A 17,812-nucleotide genomic window follows, 5' to 3' on the forward strand; every position below is an offset into this window, starting at 1 on the left:
TGGAAAAGCAGTATATAATAAATATTGGTGGTTGTTATCTGTCTTGTGGACATCTATCCTGGCATAGGGCCAGTACCGGAATATGGAAGGATTTGTATAGGGTTCAATAGAGGTATGTTGCCCCCTCCTTACTCATTGCAAATGCATCAGAGCATTATTGGGATAGGAGATCCATGTGGACCTTCCTGTCTTTCTTTAACTCTTCCTCTCCCTCAAGAAAAAGTTAATCAAGCTCAAGCCCATTACAGAGATGGTGCTGATGTTATTGAAGTGACCATGTTAGAACCTGAACTTCTGTTTGCTAAAGATTTCAGTCTTCACCATTGTCTATTGTCTTCCACTTGGTTAAATGTTTCTGGAGGCTCTGGAAAGCATGTCTGGTTTTTTAAAAAAACAACAAGCCATTGGAGTTCATGGCAATGCAGCATCTAAAGGAGCCAGCGTGGTATAGTGGTTAGGGGAGACTAGGACTGGGGAGACCCGAGTTCAAATCCCCATTCAGCCATGATACTAGCTGGGTAACTCTGGGCCAGTTCTGGGTCACTTCTCTCTCAGCCTAACCTACTTCACAGGGTTGTTGTGAGGAGAAACCTAAGTATGTAGTACACCGCTCTGGGCTTCTTGGAGGAAGAGCAGGATATAAATGCATAATAATAACAACAACAATAACTCAAGTGTAGGTTACAAACTGCTACAGCTGATGTATGATTCCTCAGAAGGCCTCTCTGAAAATTTATACATTTCATTTACGATGTCATTTTGAGAGAGAGAGAGCCAGGCCCTTACAATTGTGTTGAATTTTAAACATGAAATAGACTTTCAGGTATGAAAATAAAATGAGCTGACATGAGGTTAATAAATGTTCTGCACACTGTGAGTCATTTGCATCGTGGTTCTGTAATGGCAGAACAAATCTTAAACCCTTGGGTGGGTGGGGGGGGGGAACTATATTTATTTCAAATTCAGTAACTGTAAGAATAATGTTCCAAGTTCTACATTCTGTAAATTAAAGAAATGATTCTAGGCATTTTGCCCTTGAATAGACCTGGACCACTATATGCCTGGACCACTAAGCTAGCTTTAGCTCCTTCAAGGTCAGTATACCATTTAACAATTCACACTCATGGGATAGGAGTAATTTCAATTTTAAAAGTTCTGGGGGAGGAAAAGATGTTTAAATTAAACGCTTTCCCATAAATCATGTTGGTTTATGGTATGGCACCAAACTGTTTATTCACATAACATTTTTCCTAATTGGCTGTACAAAGCGTTGCTGAAGTCCTGCTGAGGTCAACTGCTGAATACAATTCTGCTTTGCTTAGCCCTTGTGCTCAGTGCTAAAAATAGACTTTGGAAGAGTACTTTGAAAATACAAATAAAACATAATAAATGTTCTTAGTTACTAATCCAGATAGAATGACCTTCCATTTTATTTCAGGAAAATAGATGCTCAAATGACTTTTTACGTGAACTCCTTTTTGCTAGATAGGTTTTGGTGTGTGTGTGCGGGGGGGGGGGGATTGCTGAAAATGTTCAACATGCCATAGCCATAAAACAAACCATTAGTGTTATTTAGGGAAAAGTAAAAAACACAGTATCCCTGGAGTACTCAGGTCTTGAGTAGAAATGGAAAGCAAATGCTGAATTACAACAGAAGTTATTTGAGACATGAGATGGGTCTCTGAGGGAAAGCTAAAATGTTAAGAGTAGAAAAGGAAATGAATCATGCTGAATATAACAGAAGTATATAAAATCAATGGGAGGGGGACACATTGGGTTTCATTAATGGTTACCGTGACTCCTAATATACTAAACGTGGCAAGTGTGTATGTAGAAGCAAGTTTCTGTGTGGCAGCAGATGTGGAGGCAGCTACCCATTGGGGTGCACTTCCACATCTACCACTTGATCCTCTTCCACATCCACCATTTGATCCTCAATAGGATCTATTTGAACTGTCTAGAAGTAGATGGGGATGCTTATCTCCAAATAGAGCTTCTAGCTGTTCACAATTAGTTGTGCATGACTGTTGAAAGGCCTTGATGCCTCTTAAGTTCTGTTGTTTTTTACACATTTGTTGGGAAGAACTGGTACCACCTAATTGTGCTTAATCAAATTTCATGTTGTTCTTAAAAATAATAATAAAGTAGCCCTTTATTGGGGGAAAAATTCATTTTTACCATTTTTTAAAAAACTGATCCCTAGCATCCCAGGGAGACCTGCCAAAATCCCAACCCTACCTCCTCCTCCAACTGCTCCATTTAAATATATAACAAATTGTTCTAATAAGAACTAATCTGCTGACTTTCCTTTCACTATCCCTACAACTGGGCTAAATTTGGTTCAAATTGGTTAGACAGTTAGACAGTTCACAAGTTAGGCCACTTGTGCCTCAAACATTCACGCAGCCGCAATCTTGAATGGTGGTGTATGACATCATCACAAACTACACCATCGAACCATCCCTGTGTGTCCTTACAGCTGTAGCAAATTTGGTTCAAATCGGTTAGGCGGCTTACAAGTTAGTTGATTTATGCCTCAAATGTTTACACATCCACCATATTGAACTTGGGTGGATGACATCATCACCACAAACTATGCCATCGAGGTGTCCCTATGTGTCCCTACAACTGTAGCCAATTTGGTTCATAGTGGTCCAGGCATTGCGAAGTTGATGCTGAGGCACATGCACGCATGGACAGACAGACAGACACACACAGACACACACACACACAATGCCAGGTGATCTCATAAGCGTACTGGAAAGTAAGCTGAAAATGCCCATTTTTTAAAAAGGCCCTTTTTCTCATTCTGAAGTGTTGGCAGGTATGATTAATTCATAAAAGCCTAATAATTCTCATTAATATAGGCCTAGTTTCATAAAGGCATGGGGAAAGTATAATACAGTGACAGAACTCTATAGCATACAGGAGTGCCTCAATATCCACGGATTCGATATCCATGGGATTCGCATATCTGTAGATGGGTAAAAGACACCCAACCACGGCATATGGGGGGGGGCATGTTGACTTTTTGTATCTGCAAGTTGGGGGTGGCCGGAAATGGCTCCAGAGGTCATCTCCAGACATCATTTTATGTTTTGGAGCCTCAGAATGGCTCCTTTTTTAAAAAAAGAAAGAAAAGAAAAGAAAAAACTGTCAGTTTCTGGCCGATTTGGGGACATTCCAGGTCATAGCGTGACTTGAGGGCAGCAAAGCATGGTAGGGAGGTTCCTCCATTTCTCCCCAAAGTTGGTCGATTTCTGATGATTTTTCCAACGATCAGGAACCTAACTTCCGCAATCCCATAGGCCTCAACGACTTGATATTCGCTGTTCCTGTATCCATGGTTGCAGCTGGGAATGGTACCCCCACGAATATCAAGGACCTCTTGTACTGAATATCACATGGAATATTTTCAATTTTCTGCAAAAGTAGTGAAAGTCTTTTGTATCTCACTTTCATTCTAAGCAATGGAAGTACCCTTGTCACAACAACTGTGACAAGTGAAAACATCACCATTAAGTTTACTTAGACTTATAAATATGTTAAAGAACACAATGGATAACACAATGTAAAATTCATCTGTTAAGAACCGCACACACACACACCCGTAGATCAGAATAGTTGCATGTCAATTCCCCCCACACACACATACCCACCCACATCTTTTTCTTCACCTGGCAGATAATAGTTGACCTAAGCTAGGCTACACATATATCAGAGATGACAGTGATTCAGTGAAATTTTAACAATTCTCAAAGAGACTGATCTGCTTTGAGTTAATTGCAAGCAAATATCCATACAATCAATCTGATGTAGGAATGTAAATATTTTCTAGATAAAAGTTCACTGATACCATCTGAGACAAATGCTCTGATTGTTCCAACATACTAAGAATAAGTGATGTTGACTGTTGAAACAATATTGCTTTGGTCCTCAGACACTATAATTTGGGAAGATTAAGCTGTACACTTATGCTAGGAGCATATTTTTTATAATTTAATTCTCAGTCATAGAAAGGTCTATACCTTAGCAAGGTGTATTGCTTTGTCCACGGCAGTATTACTTGGGAGATATAGGAAAACTCCTTTTCATGGGGAAAAAAAAACTGCCTTTGTGGCTCTAGTGCTACTGCGCATGTTCTTTTGAACTGTCCCCTTTACAGAGAATTGCAAGGGTCACTTATTGCTCCACTAATAGTCTGATACCCTGGATGCTCTCAAGCTTCTTGGTTATCTCTGGTTTAAGTTTGGAAACTTATTTGGAAATTTAACCTTATAATTTATAAGGTTGCAAAATTTTGTACTTCAATTTAAGATTAGACAGTATATGTTTAAGTTGTATATTACTGATTAGTTGGTTATGATATATTTGATTATGGACTAGTGGATATTTTTATTTCATGTTAATTTTGATTAGTTAATTTCAGTTATATTAGACATGTATACTGCTGTTGTTATTGCTGCTGCTCCCCGCCCCCACTTTTTTTCTTTGTTTCTGGTCATGTACTGAAATAAAGCTGCTACTGCTGTTGTTGTAGAATTGTAAGAAAAGTCTTTGTCTGCTCTCTTCTAGTCATGAATTTTTTGGGATCTTTACCTTGAAGAAATTGAAAGTGCCAGGATCGATCTCCATTGTATTTATTCAGTGGCTAGAACTGGCGTTCAGATTACAAACTTTGAATAGAATACAGAACTCTGCTGGCCATTTTCCCCATTCCAGATTAGCTTTCCTTTTGGGTGCCACCTTTGTTCCCCTGCAAAGTTGTGTGTGTGTGTGTTGGGCGTGGGTGGAAATGTGCATTTGGAACCCCATGGGAGAAAAAGCCATTTGGGGAATTTGGAGTGGAAAAAATTGCTGATGGGAAAGGGGTTAAGCCTCATGTCACTTGTCACTGTCTTCTTCCAAAGCTTTTATTTTAAAAAAATAAAAGTCATTGGGGCAGTTTTGAACACTAGTCTACTGTCTAGTTGGGTCCTTCTCTGGCCACTGGCAAGGAAGAGGTCATGTGTGCTACAGCAGTTCCCTGCTTACTTTCATCAAGATGTTGTTTGAGTCCCAAGTTAGAAATGCTGGTCACTGTTTTAGCGTTCTGCCTTCACAGGGATTTGCATCAAGAAAATGTTCCTGTAATCATAGAGTGTCAGCAGCCTTGATTTAAACTCTACATAATATTTAGCTATAAAGTATATCATTCTTCCCAAAACTTATTCTGCTGGCAATGAATCAGTGAGGTGTTTAAAAGGGAGAAACCACAAAGCAGGATATATCTTTTAGAAATGTATTGACTGGGCAGAAGCCATACTAAGTTAGTCATGACTAAGTCCTCTTGAAATGACCAACAACTAATTGATTTCAGTGGTGCTTAGTCTTGACTATCATAGACTGAATCCTGTCCACTGTTTCAACTGAGAACCCTTTTGCAGAACATTTTAATGATATAGGAAAAGGGCCCAGCATCAGAACATTAACTAACTGAAGGTATTTTTATTTTTCAGGCCATATGAATGAAAATGGAAAAAAAGAGAAATGTATTAAAGCCGAAACACAGAATGGCACAGTTCATCTCAAAAGTCAAACCTGGTTCCAGTCTGTGAAACTGAAGGCTCCATGATGGAGCAATGATCCTTAAATATATAAACCAAGGAGCAACAAATACAGGCTATTGTAAAATTATGTTGTTACTGCTTTGGAGTGAACATGGCGGGGTCTTAACCAGTATTTGCAAAATGTGTGTGCATAATGTGCTGCTGTACACTTTAGTTTGTGACTTTAAACTACTATGCTTAGGAATAATGAAAAACTCTGTAGATGCATACAAATACATTTGGCTTCACTGAGATGAAGGTTAAGCAATATTGGTGTGGGTGCTGTGGCATTAATGTGCCATAAGTCACTATACTCAAGGGGTCAATGCCTAAAAATTCCTCAGATAACAAATAGTCCAGGCTCTGTGTGTTCGGCTTTTTCTTACTTGTTCTTTAGACGGTGAGTATCCTGGTCCTATATACATAGATCTGTTATTTTGAAGAGAAGGAAGAATTGCAATAGCACTAAAAACAGATCCATATCTTCAGCAAAATCATAAGACTGAGTCCTTCTGAGATTATGCCATGTCAGACGTGCAGGTGGAAAAGTGTCATGTATCTAGAATTCAAGAATCTTAAGGAGGCCGACAAGTCTGGACCTTTCCCTGTGCTGTGTACGCAGCATTTTTACTTTTTTTAAAATGAGGGCGAGCATTTTAAACAAATACGAGTTTTCCCTGGAACGTAAAGTGGTACAGACTAACAAGAACTGTATGATGTGATTTCACTAAACATGTAACTAAGAATCAGGGGTATAACCTGAATCTCTCTTGGAATTCTTGGTGTTTCAGAAATTTGGCAGTATTCTTGAGGTCTGGCTGGGTGTGTTCCACATACTTATTTTCTATTTCATCATTGGCTTTTCTTAAAACTGCACCAGTGTTCCCTCTAACAGGGATTCCCAGATGATGTAGACTATAACTCCCATAATCCCCAAGCAAAAACCATTGCAGCTGGGATTTCTGGGAGTTGTAGTCCACGATATCTGGGAATCTCTGTTAGAGGGAACACTGAACTACACCTGCCACAACCTGAAACCACCGCCACCCCGCCAAAAAGAGAGAATGTGTGACCAATGCGATGTTTTAAATTTTATAAGTTTGGTAAAGAGAGAGCACTAAGGTTACCTCTTCTGCAGCAAGACTATCACTTCAATTTCCCAGGGTGTGGTCTGAAGGCACCTGATGCAGCAACCTTGCTGTAACTAAACAAGTTGGTCTAGTCAGTTTCTGGACAGGAGACTGGAAATCAGAGGTATGCTGCCTTGAGTAGCATCATGAAAGAAAGATGGGATATCGGATGTAATAAGCAAATATTTATTTTTAATTTTCTATGAAGAATGTATACTGTACAGGGCAGTAAGTGGAGCACACAAATTGTATAATTGTCTAGAAACAATTCATGGGGCAGAACTACCTCAACAGAAGACACACTTGACATTTGCAAATTTAACTGCATGTATAAATGTTGTGGTATATCTGGAGACACACTTTGTACCTAACAAAGTAGGCCTGCAAGGCCAAGAGCATACTTTGAGTAGCACACATGCACTCGGAAAAGCATCCCTTGATCATCAGCAAGGTGTTTCCAATATAATGAGCACTTTCAGAATATCGGTGCAATACACAAGTATTTGTGCTGTTGCAGAAAAACATGCCATTGGTGTTTCCCTGTGAGCCTGCAGCAGCATGGGTGGATCAGCACTGCCTGTGTTATCTGTGCTGGAAAATTCTGCACTTACTACAAGACAGAACTTTGTGCTAAAGTTTTCAGAAGAATACATTAACTTTAAAATCTACATTGCAGGTAATTGCACATAGAATTGTGACACGCACAAAAGTTCTTACCTTTGATAGACAAAAACAGGTCAATTTGACAGAGGAATTTTTGACCCCAGGTATAACTTTTCCTACATTGTAATTAGGAAAGGAGGTAACAATATTTGCCAGGAATACTTATAACACTCAAATTTTAAAACAATCACTTTGCTAAGAACATGTACCAATATCAATATAATAATAAAAAAATAAATTTCTGCCTTCAATCTTCATGCTTAACATTTTTAAACATTCTGTTTCTCAACAAGCATTTCTAGTTTTCAGCTGGAGGGTCTACTGTAACAGGTCTGTGTTCTGAACTTTTTTCTGGTGGAGGGTCTATTATGGAGGATATACTACGTACAAAGCTTCCTCCTGCTGGAGAATTGAGTGTAGGGGATCTGAGTTCCAGGTTTTTTTCTCCTAGAGAAGATACCATGGAGGGCCTCCTTTGTTCTGAGCTTTTTTCTGCTGGAGAGCCTACTGTGAGCCGAGATTTTTTCTGTTTCTTTGGAGTGAATGACCGACCACTGCTATCATAACCAAACCACAAAGGAGGGTCATCATCATTGTATTCATACTTCTGAAGCCTTGGTGAAAATTTTAAAACTGCTTGTCTGAAATAAAAAACACACAACACACAAAACATGCAATATGTAATTAATGCCAGTTCTAGAAGTATCTCATACAGTATGCAAGCAATGTATCCAAAATATAACAAACTGGCTGTTGCTTGTCACCTGTCTCTCTGTGGTCCTCAGTCATCCTCACTGGCTGCTATGTCATAGGATATGCTCATAGTTAATATGTCATCCATAAGAATTTTTTTTAAGTGGTTCAGCTTTTGAAAGATAAGTTTGGATGGAGAAAACATCACATTGTTTCAAGACTAGGAGGAACTGTGTGCAAAAACGGTAACAGCTTGGGGAGCTGAATAGAAAGAGGTTCCAGGGAGGGAGGAAAACTAAGGCAAAAAAATGGCCCAAAGGCAAGGCAGAACAGGCAATGGGTAGATAAAGAGGAACCTAAAGGAAGGATAGATGGAGGAAACAGGAAGAGTACTGGGGCGGGGGAGGGCGGAAGCAAAAGAAACAAAATTAAAGTTGAGTTCAGAAAAGAGGATATTGGAAGGAAAAAGCTCAGAGGGCCTAAGGGCATGTGGCATGATGCTTACAAGGAAAGGGATAACAGCACTAAACAGAGAAGAGTTGGACATCAAAGGGAAGAGAGATGAAAGGGTTAGTAGTAATGGAGTGGGGGGGAATAAGCTTTAGAAGCTGTGGCAGCTGTGAGAAACATGCCAAGATGTCAGGAATCTGAATTTTATATATTGATTTTAACTAACCAGCCATGTCTTTGGCTAAAGAGCTCTTGCATAATGAAATCTGGCAGAGCCCTATTTCCTTCCAGGAAGTTTTCCAGTTTCAGTCTAGCTTTTGCAGCCATCCTACTATGCATTGAAATGTAGCCATCCTACTTTGCATTTCACCTTATTTCTTGGAATAAACTTTGGAAGAAATTACAGGCATCTTAGCTAAATCGAAGGTTGCTTCTTCTTATTCCTGCTTAAGGGTCAGATATAATCTGAATGGTCAGCTTTCTTAAGAGATTGTAATCCTGCGGGGAGAGAAACAGGGATACATCCTGGCCCCAACATTATTCAATTTTTATATTATTCAAATGGTTGAAAGTATAATTAAATTGAATCATCATATGGCCAAATTAGCTTCAAAACGTATCTCGGTAAAGGTGGACCTTGGTATCTGGTTCCAATATCTGCAGAAATAATGCCCTGATCTTGCCATTTGCAGTCGGGTGTCACATATCCATGGTTTTTGTCACAAACCTCCAATCCCCATATATGGTCATGCTCAGTGGGTTGAGAGGGAAGTCTGGAGGATTGTTGAAGTTCTGAACTTGACCTGTCCCTGATGCCGCTATGCCTCAGAAGTTCTGAACTTGAACTTGACCTTTGCAGAGTGAGGAAACCACCCCTTGAGTGCCTGCTTACTTGAACTGTCTGACGCTGTGATGTCTCTAAAGTGCTGAATGGTTGTCACAAACTTTGTGAGAGTGAGAGAACTAGCCTCACCTTAGGTGTTTACTTGAACTGTTTCTCATGCTCCCTCACAACCAATGAGACCAGGGGTTCATGCTGCTATGTGCTGGACGACAACTGCAGGCTGAGAATTCTTTGAATCTTACATTACTGCACAATATTGTACTTTATGCATTCCTGGAGGGGCTGGGAGTCAGCTAGAGAGATGGCCAAGACACACTGTGGTGCACTATCCCCTTTCCTCCCCCCGAAGCTCCCCCCCCCCGGTCTTATGGGGATTTTTCAGGCCTTTTCTGAGATTCCGGAATTTAACCCCCCAAATTGACGTAATGCTTCATTATTTGCAGTTGTAGGCGTAGAATCTAACTCCCACTAATAATGAGGTCCACCAGTACTGCTATTTGCAGACGATGCAGTAATTCAACCACAATCTCCAACTGGGTTGAGAAGAGCATTACGCACATTCGTATACTGCAGATAGGATGCCCTAAAATTAAACTACTAGTTAAACAAAATAATGGCGTTCTCTAATCTGCATAAGGGATTTGCTTGGATCATTGATGGACATAAAATCAATAAGGTAGAATACTTTAAGTATTCTTGAATAGTTTTTCAAGTGAAGGGTAGTCATAAACCCCAGTTGGAGTCTGTGGTTAACACTAAAAAGTCTGCCACAGCAACCTTGTCCTTAAAAAAAAAATAAAAAAATGCTAGAGGTGGTCCCAGCTGCATTAAGGGTTTATGGAAACAAAGTTTTGGCTCAATTACTCTATGGAATATATATATATATATATAGAGAGAGAGAGAGAGAGAGAGAGAGCAGCTGCCAATTAGCAATGGGGATGGGCAGAAAGAAACTGCTGGCCAGGAGAATGGCCAAGCAGGCAGGGAGAAGTGGCAGCCAGGCCAGCTGGCCACCAGGCGGGAGAAGTGGTGGCCAGGCCGGCCACTGGGCAGGGAGGAGAAGTGGCAGACAGGCTGGCTGCCCGCCGAGGAAGAACAAACTGGGTCGGGAGGGGGGACAATGAAATCAAGATGGCGGGGAGAGACAGGAAGAACTAGGGGCACAGATGCTCTGTGCCAGGTAGCTGGTTCAAGTTAATATCTAGAAAGGGTGCAAACAAATTTCTTGAGGAAATTGCTTCAAATCCCCTGCTGTGTTTCTAATGTAATGTTGCTATTTGAAGTGGATTTATCCAAAATTGACAAAAAGGCCTGGATCATAATTATTTAATTTTGGTTGAAACTTAATATATTCCATATAGGGCTCCCCCCGCATTTTTGAGAATAGTTTATAGTCAGGTTGGAAACTGCTAATTGAACAGAAATCAAACACATCGGCCTTACTCTGGGGTCTTTATTAGGGATGGGTTATGAGATTGCAAAACCAATGTTCAATTAGATAACGTTAGACATCGAGTGCCAGGAGGAGCTAAGTGACTGTGACTGACTGACTGACTGATTGATTGAGTTCCGTCAAGTCGGGGTCGACTCTTAGTGACCACATAGATAGATCCTCTCCAGGATGATTTGTCTTCAGCTTGGCCTTTTAGGTCTCTCCCTGGTACATTCATTGCTGTCATAATTGAGTCCATCCACCTTGCTGCCCGTCATCTTCTTCTCTTTCCTTCAACTTTTACCAGCATTGTGGACTTCTCAAGGGAGCTGGGTTTTCACATAACGTGTCTGAAGTATGATAGTTTGAGCCTGGTCATTTTGCCTCAAGTGAAAATTCTGGATTGATTTGTTCTATGATCCATTTGTTTGTTTTCTTGGCTGTCCATGGTATCCTCAAAAGTCTTCTCCAGAACCAAAGTTCAAAAGCGTCAATACTTTTTCTATCTTGCTTCGTCAAAGTCCAGCTTTTGCATCCATATAGTGTCACGGGGAAAACCATTGTCTGAACAATTCTAATCATTGTAAGTATGGACACATCACGGCATCTAAATACCCTTTCCAAGGCCTTCATTGCAATCCTGCCAAGTGATAGTCTGAGGCATATTTCTTGACTGCTGGATCCTTTACTCTTGATGGTTGATCCTAAAAGGCAGAAGCTATCCACTACCTCAATGTCTTCATTATCAATTCTGAGGCTGGTTTCTGTACCCATGTCATTAGTTTAGTCTTGACATTTAGTTGTAGTCCCATTTTTTCACTGTGCTCCTTGACTTTCATTACTACAGCTTTCCAGTTCATCCACATTCTCAGCTATCAGAGTGGTGTCATCAGCATAGTGCAGGTTATTGATGTTTCTTCCTCCAGCTTTAAAAACACGCTCATCTTCTTCCAATCCAGCTTCTCTCAATATATGTTCAGCATATAAGTTGAATAAATATGGAGAAAGTATAAAGCCTTGTCTCCTTTGCCGATCTGGAACCAGTCTGTTTCACCAAGTTCAGTCTGAACTGTGGCTTCCTCTCCTGTGTATAGGTTTCTCATGAGAACAATGAGATGTTATGGAATGCCCATTTTCCTAAGGATATTCCACAACTTGACATAGTCAATGCAATTGAAGGCTTTTCTGTACTCAATAAAGCACATATTGATTTCTTGTTGGTATTCTTTGGCTTTCTCAATTATTCAGTGTGCATCAGCAATGATGTCTCTTGTTCCTCGGCCTTTTCTGAAACCAGCTAGAACATCTGGCATTTCCCTTTGCACATAGGGCTCTAATGTGTGTTGGATGATCCTGAACATTATTTTGCTAGCATGTAAAATTAAGGATATTGTGCGATGGTTTGCGCAATCTGTGAAGTCTCCTTTCTTTGGTATGGGTATGTAGACTGACCTCTTCCAATCTGTTTGCCACTGAGTCGTTCTCCAGATTTGTGGGCATAGTTTGGTTAGAGACTTGACTGATTCTTCTTCTGTTGCTTGCCATATTTCTGTAGCTATTCCATCAATTCCTGTAGCCTTCCGACTTGGTAATGACCGGAGTGCGGATCTAACTTCATCTTCCCATACAAGAGGTTCTTGCAAGTAGGGAATATCTTCTAGAGTATCTTGGATGTTGACATCCCTGCTGTACAGATTTTCAGTATACTCCTTCCATCTCTGTTTGAACTTCTCTGAATCAGTTACTATCTGTCCTTTGGCATCCCTTAACATAACAGTTCAAGGTTGAAACCTCCTTCTGAGTTCAGAGATCTTTTGGAAAACTTTACTTATTTTTCGATGTCTATTTCCATCCTCAAAGTCTTTACAGATGTCATTGTAGTACTGCTCCTTGTCTCTTCTAACAGCTTTCTGAAATTCCCTATTAAGTTCCTTGCTGAGGTCTTTAACTTTCTTAACTTTGGCTTCTCTCTTCTTCTTGGTAATGTCCACAGTCTGTTCTGACTTCTATTTTGCTTTATTCTATTTCTTGGTCATCGGCAGTCTCTTTTCACATTCATCCTTAACAACCTCTTTGATTTCATTCCACAGTTCCTTTGTTCCCTTTCAACGACGTTCAGAACTTCAAAGTGTTCTCCTTGAAAATGGAGAACATACTCAAGATCATATTGTGGAAGCTGGATAGCTTTGTTTTTCCACTTTAGCTTGACTTGGGACTTGCACATGAGCAGTTCGTGATCTGTTCCACAGTTGGCCCCCGGCCACATCTTTGCTGTTATAGCTGAGCTCTTCCACTTCCTTGCACCAATAATACAATCAATTTGATTTCTGTGTACTCCATCTGGTGATGTTCATGTGTATAGGTGCCGCTTTGGTTGTTTGAAGAATGTGTTAGCAGTGAAGAAATCGTTGGATTGGCAAAAACTAATAAGTCATTCTCCTGCTTAATTTCTGTTTCCAAACAGTCTGACTGTGTTTCCCCTTTTACCATTTCCAACTTTGGTATTCCAGTCTCCAACCACCACCAGCACATCTTGCTTGCATGTTGTGTCAATTTCAGACTGAAATTGAGCATAAAACTCATCAACTTCCTCTTATGCATCAGTTGTTGGGGCACAGACTTGAAAAACTGTCATGTTAAAGGGTTGTCCACAAAATCTGATTGATATTAGTCAGTCACTGACTGCATTGTACCCAAGTACTGTCATTGCTATATCCCTCCTGACTTTGAAAGCAACGCCATTCTTTCTTTGTTTTTTGTGCCCTGAGTAGTAAGTGGTATGACTTTCTGACTGAAAGTGTCATATTCCAGTTCATTTTAACTTGCTGATACCCAAGATGTCAATCTGTAGTTGATTTATTTCATCTTTCACCGTGTCAGGCTTTACCATATTCATGCTTCTTATGTTCCACGTTCCCAATGTAATCCTGTCTTTACATTTTAATTCTCTTACAATCCCTAAATACAAAAGGATGTTTACATTAGCCCACTTGGATACTCTTCCCTCAATGGTGTTAGAGAGAAGATATAAGAATATTCCATATCCGGAGCGACTTCACTGCCTTTGTGAAGATTGGGTAGTGGAATCCCTTGAACTTATATTTTTATACTGTCACTTTTATCAAGCTTATCAATCTAGGCTACTTAACCCTATTTTAGACAGATTTTTAGGGCACTTTGATTTGTTTTATTTACATTTGTTGTTAGCTGATCACGATCAAGCTCATGTCGTGGCCAAATTCTGTATAATAGCTAATAGGATTAGATTTAAAATAAAATCCGTAAAGATATCTTGTTGTAGCTGAAATTAATTTTCAGTTGCAATATGGCTATGTATCAAGTTTAATAGTGTAGACTGATAATGATAATAATGAGGACTGTATATTATTAATTTTGGGTTTTTCTGGATTGGTCAGAGTCCACAATAAAGTGTGACTGATTGACTTTGCATTATATAAATGATTTACATAATTGTGTGAATGGTCACCCTTTTCAGTAGCTCCCAAGTTCCAAAGCTAATGGAACATTACTCTGATTTGTAGTCCTCTTTTCAAACATGGCTTCAGACCCCAGAATACATAGCCCTCTATAGTCCAAACTGTCAGATTGTCTCCAACATACATACACAGGAATTCCATAACAAGAAAGTGGTTGAGAATCACCATCTGGTACATTCTCCTGAGAACAGATCCTGTACACTCCTAACCACATACTGACACAATTTCTATTCATTTTAGTAGGATTTGGTTACTGTTAACCAAACTGTATACTATGTATACTATATACTATGTACACAACAGTATACTATACTGTATACAACAAAAGTATACTATGTTGACTCTAACACCTTGATCCACCTGCCTGTTGACTCAAAGAACTCCAAAAGGTTGGTGAGGCAAGATTTGTCTTTCCAGAAGCCATGCTGGTTCTCCTTCAGCAGGCCCTGCTCATCTAGATGCTTAACAGTTTTATCTTTGAGAATGCTTTCCATCAATTTATCCGGCACAGAAGTTAAGTGCAGGGTACAGAGCCTAATTATAGAGATGAGTTACACATTTTTGCAAGGAGGTCAGCAATTTCACATTTGAGTTCTTTAAGGGCTCTCAGGTGGACGCCATCTGGCCCTGGTGATTTGTTAATTTTTAGGTTTTGCAAACAGTTTAAAACATCTCTCATCACCTCAGTTCTTCAGCCTCTGTCTCTGAGAAGCTCGGTTGAGGCACAAGTATACTCTCAGTATCCTCTCCCATGAAGACAGATGCAAAGAACTGAGTCAGATAGACAAATTTAATTTTGAGTTCATTCAGAACTCTTGAGTAGATGCCATCTGGCCCTAGCAATTTTGTTAATCTTAGTTTTCCAAGCCAGTTTTGAACATCTTGTCACCTCAAATTGAGGGATGGTGTTGTAATTCAATAGTAATCATTTGCATTCAGAGGTCCCAGGTTCAATCCCTGGAGAGACTGGGAAAGACTTGTGTCTGAAACCCTGGAGGGCTGCTGCCAGTACTGAGTACTGAGCTAAATGATCCAATGGTTTGATTTGATATAAGACTAACTGGGAATAGTTGGCTACTGAGAATATCACCATAATGGTTCTTTCATTATATATTGTATACATTTCTTTGGGTTATATGGGGATCTAAAACACTGAATATACAATGAACATCTTACCTAGGAATATTTGTGCAGTACAGCATCTTAAGAATTCGGAGTTGCAGACAACCTTTCCAGAGGCATTTTAGTGCTTTGTCAGTAATAGATATGCAGCCTGAGATATCCAAGTAGTGAAGGTAAGTGCAGAATGTAGACAAAAACTGAATACCTATGTCAGTCACCTGTAAATCAAACAAAATAAAAATGGATTGAAAAATGAAAGAATGATTACAGATGAAGCAAACTTTTAGACAGATAGTTAAGAATTTAAAGTACTACTTCAAAAGTGAAGTTTGTAGAATTAAATAGTCTTTTGAAAATAGTGTAGTCCGGAAACTACAATTGGTACAGAATGCGGCAGCCAGGTTGGTCTCTGGGTCATCTTGGAGAGACCATATTACTCCCGTATTGAAAGATCTATACTGGCTGCCGATACGTTTTCGGGCAAAATATAAGGTGCTGGTTATAACCTATGAAGCCCTAAACAGCTTGGGCCCTGGGTATTTAAGAGAACGTTGTCTTCGTTATGGACCCCACCACCCATTGAGATAATCAGAAGTTGGTCTGCAGTTGCCACTGGTTCATCTGGCGGCTACTCGGGGACAGGCCTTTTCCACTGCTGCCCTGAAGCTTTGGAATGCGCTCCCTGCTGAAATTAGAGCCTCCCCATCTCTGACAACTTTGAAAAAGTATTTAAAGATGCATCTATTCACCCAGGCTTTTAACTGAATATTATTTTAACAGTTTTAACATTGTTTTAAAATGTTTTAAAATTTAAATTGTTGTAATGTTTGAACTTTTACTGTATTTATTTTGTTTTAACTAATGTTTTAAGTTTTCTGTTTGTTTTGTTGCAAACCAGCCAGAGACGTGAGTTTTGGGCAGTATAAAAATATGTTAAATAAATAAATACTATAGATGACAACTACTATGGAACTGCTAGAATGTTTAAAAATTGTAGGTTAGGCCACAACTTAGATTATTATTATTATTCCATTTTGTTTACTAGTATTTGGAAGCACTGGGGTAGAACCCCATTTGCAGCAATGCATGGTTAGTCAAACGGAAATAAATATGCTTGAGTGTATCTGTAAAAGCACCACACTTACTAATTTCCTCTCCTTATAGTCATCTTTTCCTTTTTTGATGTTGAACTAGCACTATTTTACCATTTTAGAAAAGAAAAGAAATGAAAGAAAATTGGTAATTAAAGAGCTCTCCTCTCTGCCTCCACAAACAGAAATTGACATGGGGGAAATCACAGAGAAGCTATTCAAGGGGAAATTACTCATTAAATGCCCCAGCTGGCATTGACTGGAAGCAATAAAATAAAACTTGCAAAAATAGAGTGTTCAGTTAAAACACATAAGGAGGCTTGAAAAGCCTTTATAGTATGTTCTCTGCCTTCACTGGACAGGCTGCGACAGCAATTGCAGCAGAATTAACATAAAGGGAATGGACACTACATCATCATCTTCCCCCAGAACCTTCTATCAGTCACCATTCCATTCTTTTAAAGTGTATATGTCTTAAATTACATTAACACACCTTAATTTAGTTTAATGTGTAAGTGTGTTGGCAATGGTTTTTCCCGTGACACTCTATGGATGCAAAAGCTGGACTTTGAAGGAAAAAGATAGAAAAAGTATTGATGGTTTTGAACTTTGGTGCTGGAGAAGACTTTTGAGGATACCATGGACAGCCAGGAAAACAAACAAATGGAGCATAGAACAAATCAATCCAGAATTGTCACTCAAGGCACACGTTAGAAGGCTCAAACTATCATACTTTGGACACATTATGTCAAACCCAGCTCCCTTGATAAGTCTATAATGTTGGGGAAAGTTGAAGGAAAGAGGATGACCAGCAGCAAGGGCTCGATTACGACAACAATAAATGCACCACTGAGAGACCTTAAAGGCCAAGTTGAAGACAGATCATCCTCGGGAGAATCTATCTATGTGGTCGCTAAGCGTCGACGCCAACCTGATGGCAGTTAATCAATCAATCAATCAATCAATTTGTGTTAATTGTGTCTTATTGTCAACTACATTGGATGCTTGTTAGCCAGAAAGGTAGATATAAACAATGGTAGAAAGGTAGATATAAACATTCACAAGTCAGGCCTGAAAAGACATGAGAAGAACACAGAAAATCAATTATTTGGAAATGAGATTCTCCATAAACAGCAAGTGAACAAAGGATATAAATTCCAAAGAAAGGAGTTAGTGCAGAAGCATTCACAAGTCATTTTAGGTTGATTGACTGGAAGTAATCCTGCAACAATTTATTTGCACATGAAAGAAAAACTGGTAATGATTTTAACACAGGAACACTATCGTTTCAATAGCAAAATT

The 17,812-nt window shown here is 39.5% G+C and overlaps 2 protein-coding genes across 8 annotated transcripts in view; one reads left to right on the forward strand and one right to left on the reverse strand.

The window, feature by feature from the left end:
* The window catches only part of FAM185A (family with sequence similarity 185 member A), a 59,409-nt gene extending 51,777 nt beyond the window's left edge, over positions 1–7,632 (forward strand). For both annotated transcript variants that reach the window (XM_053258488.1, XM_053258490.1), the window contains one exon: positions 5,499–7,632. In XM_053258488.1, coding sequence (XP_053114463.1) covers positions 5,499–5,614 — 116 coding nt within the window. In that variant the 3' untranslated portion in view covers positions 5,615–7,632. The remainder of the gene's footprint in view (positions 1–5,498) is intronic.
* Positions 6,891–17,812, reverse strand: part of FBXL13 (F-box and leucine rich repeat protein 13) — a 176,894-nt gene continuing 165,972 nt past the window's right edge. For all 6 annotated transcript variants that reach the window (XM_053258482.1, XM_053258478.1, XM_053258477.1 and 3 more), the window contains 2 exons: positions 15,474–15,637; positions 6,891–8,022 (listed from right to left, as the gene is read on the reverse strand). In XM_053258482.1, coding sequence (XP_053114457.1) covers positions 7,680–8,022; positions 15,474–15,637 — 507 coding nt within the window. In that variant the 3' untranslated portion in view covers positions 6,891–7,679. The remainder of the gene's footprint in view (positions 8,023–15,473; positions 15,638–17,812) is intronic.

Source organism: Hemicordylus capensis, chromosome 5 (assembly GCF_027244095.1).
Source record: "Hemicordylus capensis ecotype Gifberg chromosome 5, rHemCap1.1.pri, whole genome shotgun sequence".
Lineage (NCBI taxonomy): Eukaryota > Metazoa > Chordata > Lepidosauria > Squamata > Cordylidae > Hemicordylus > Hemicordylus capensis.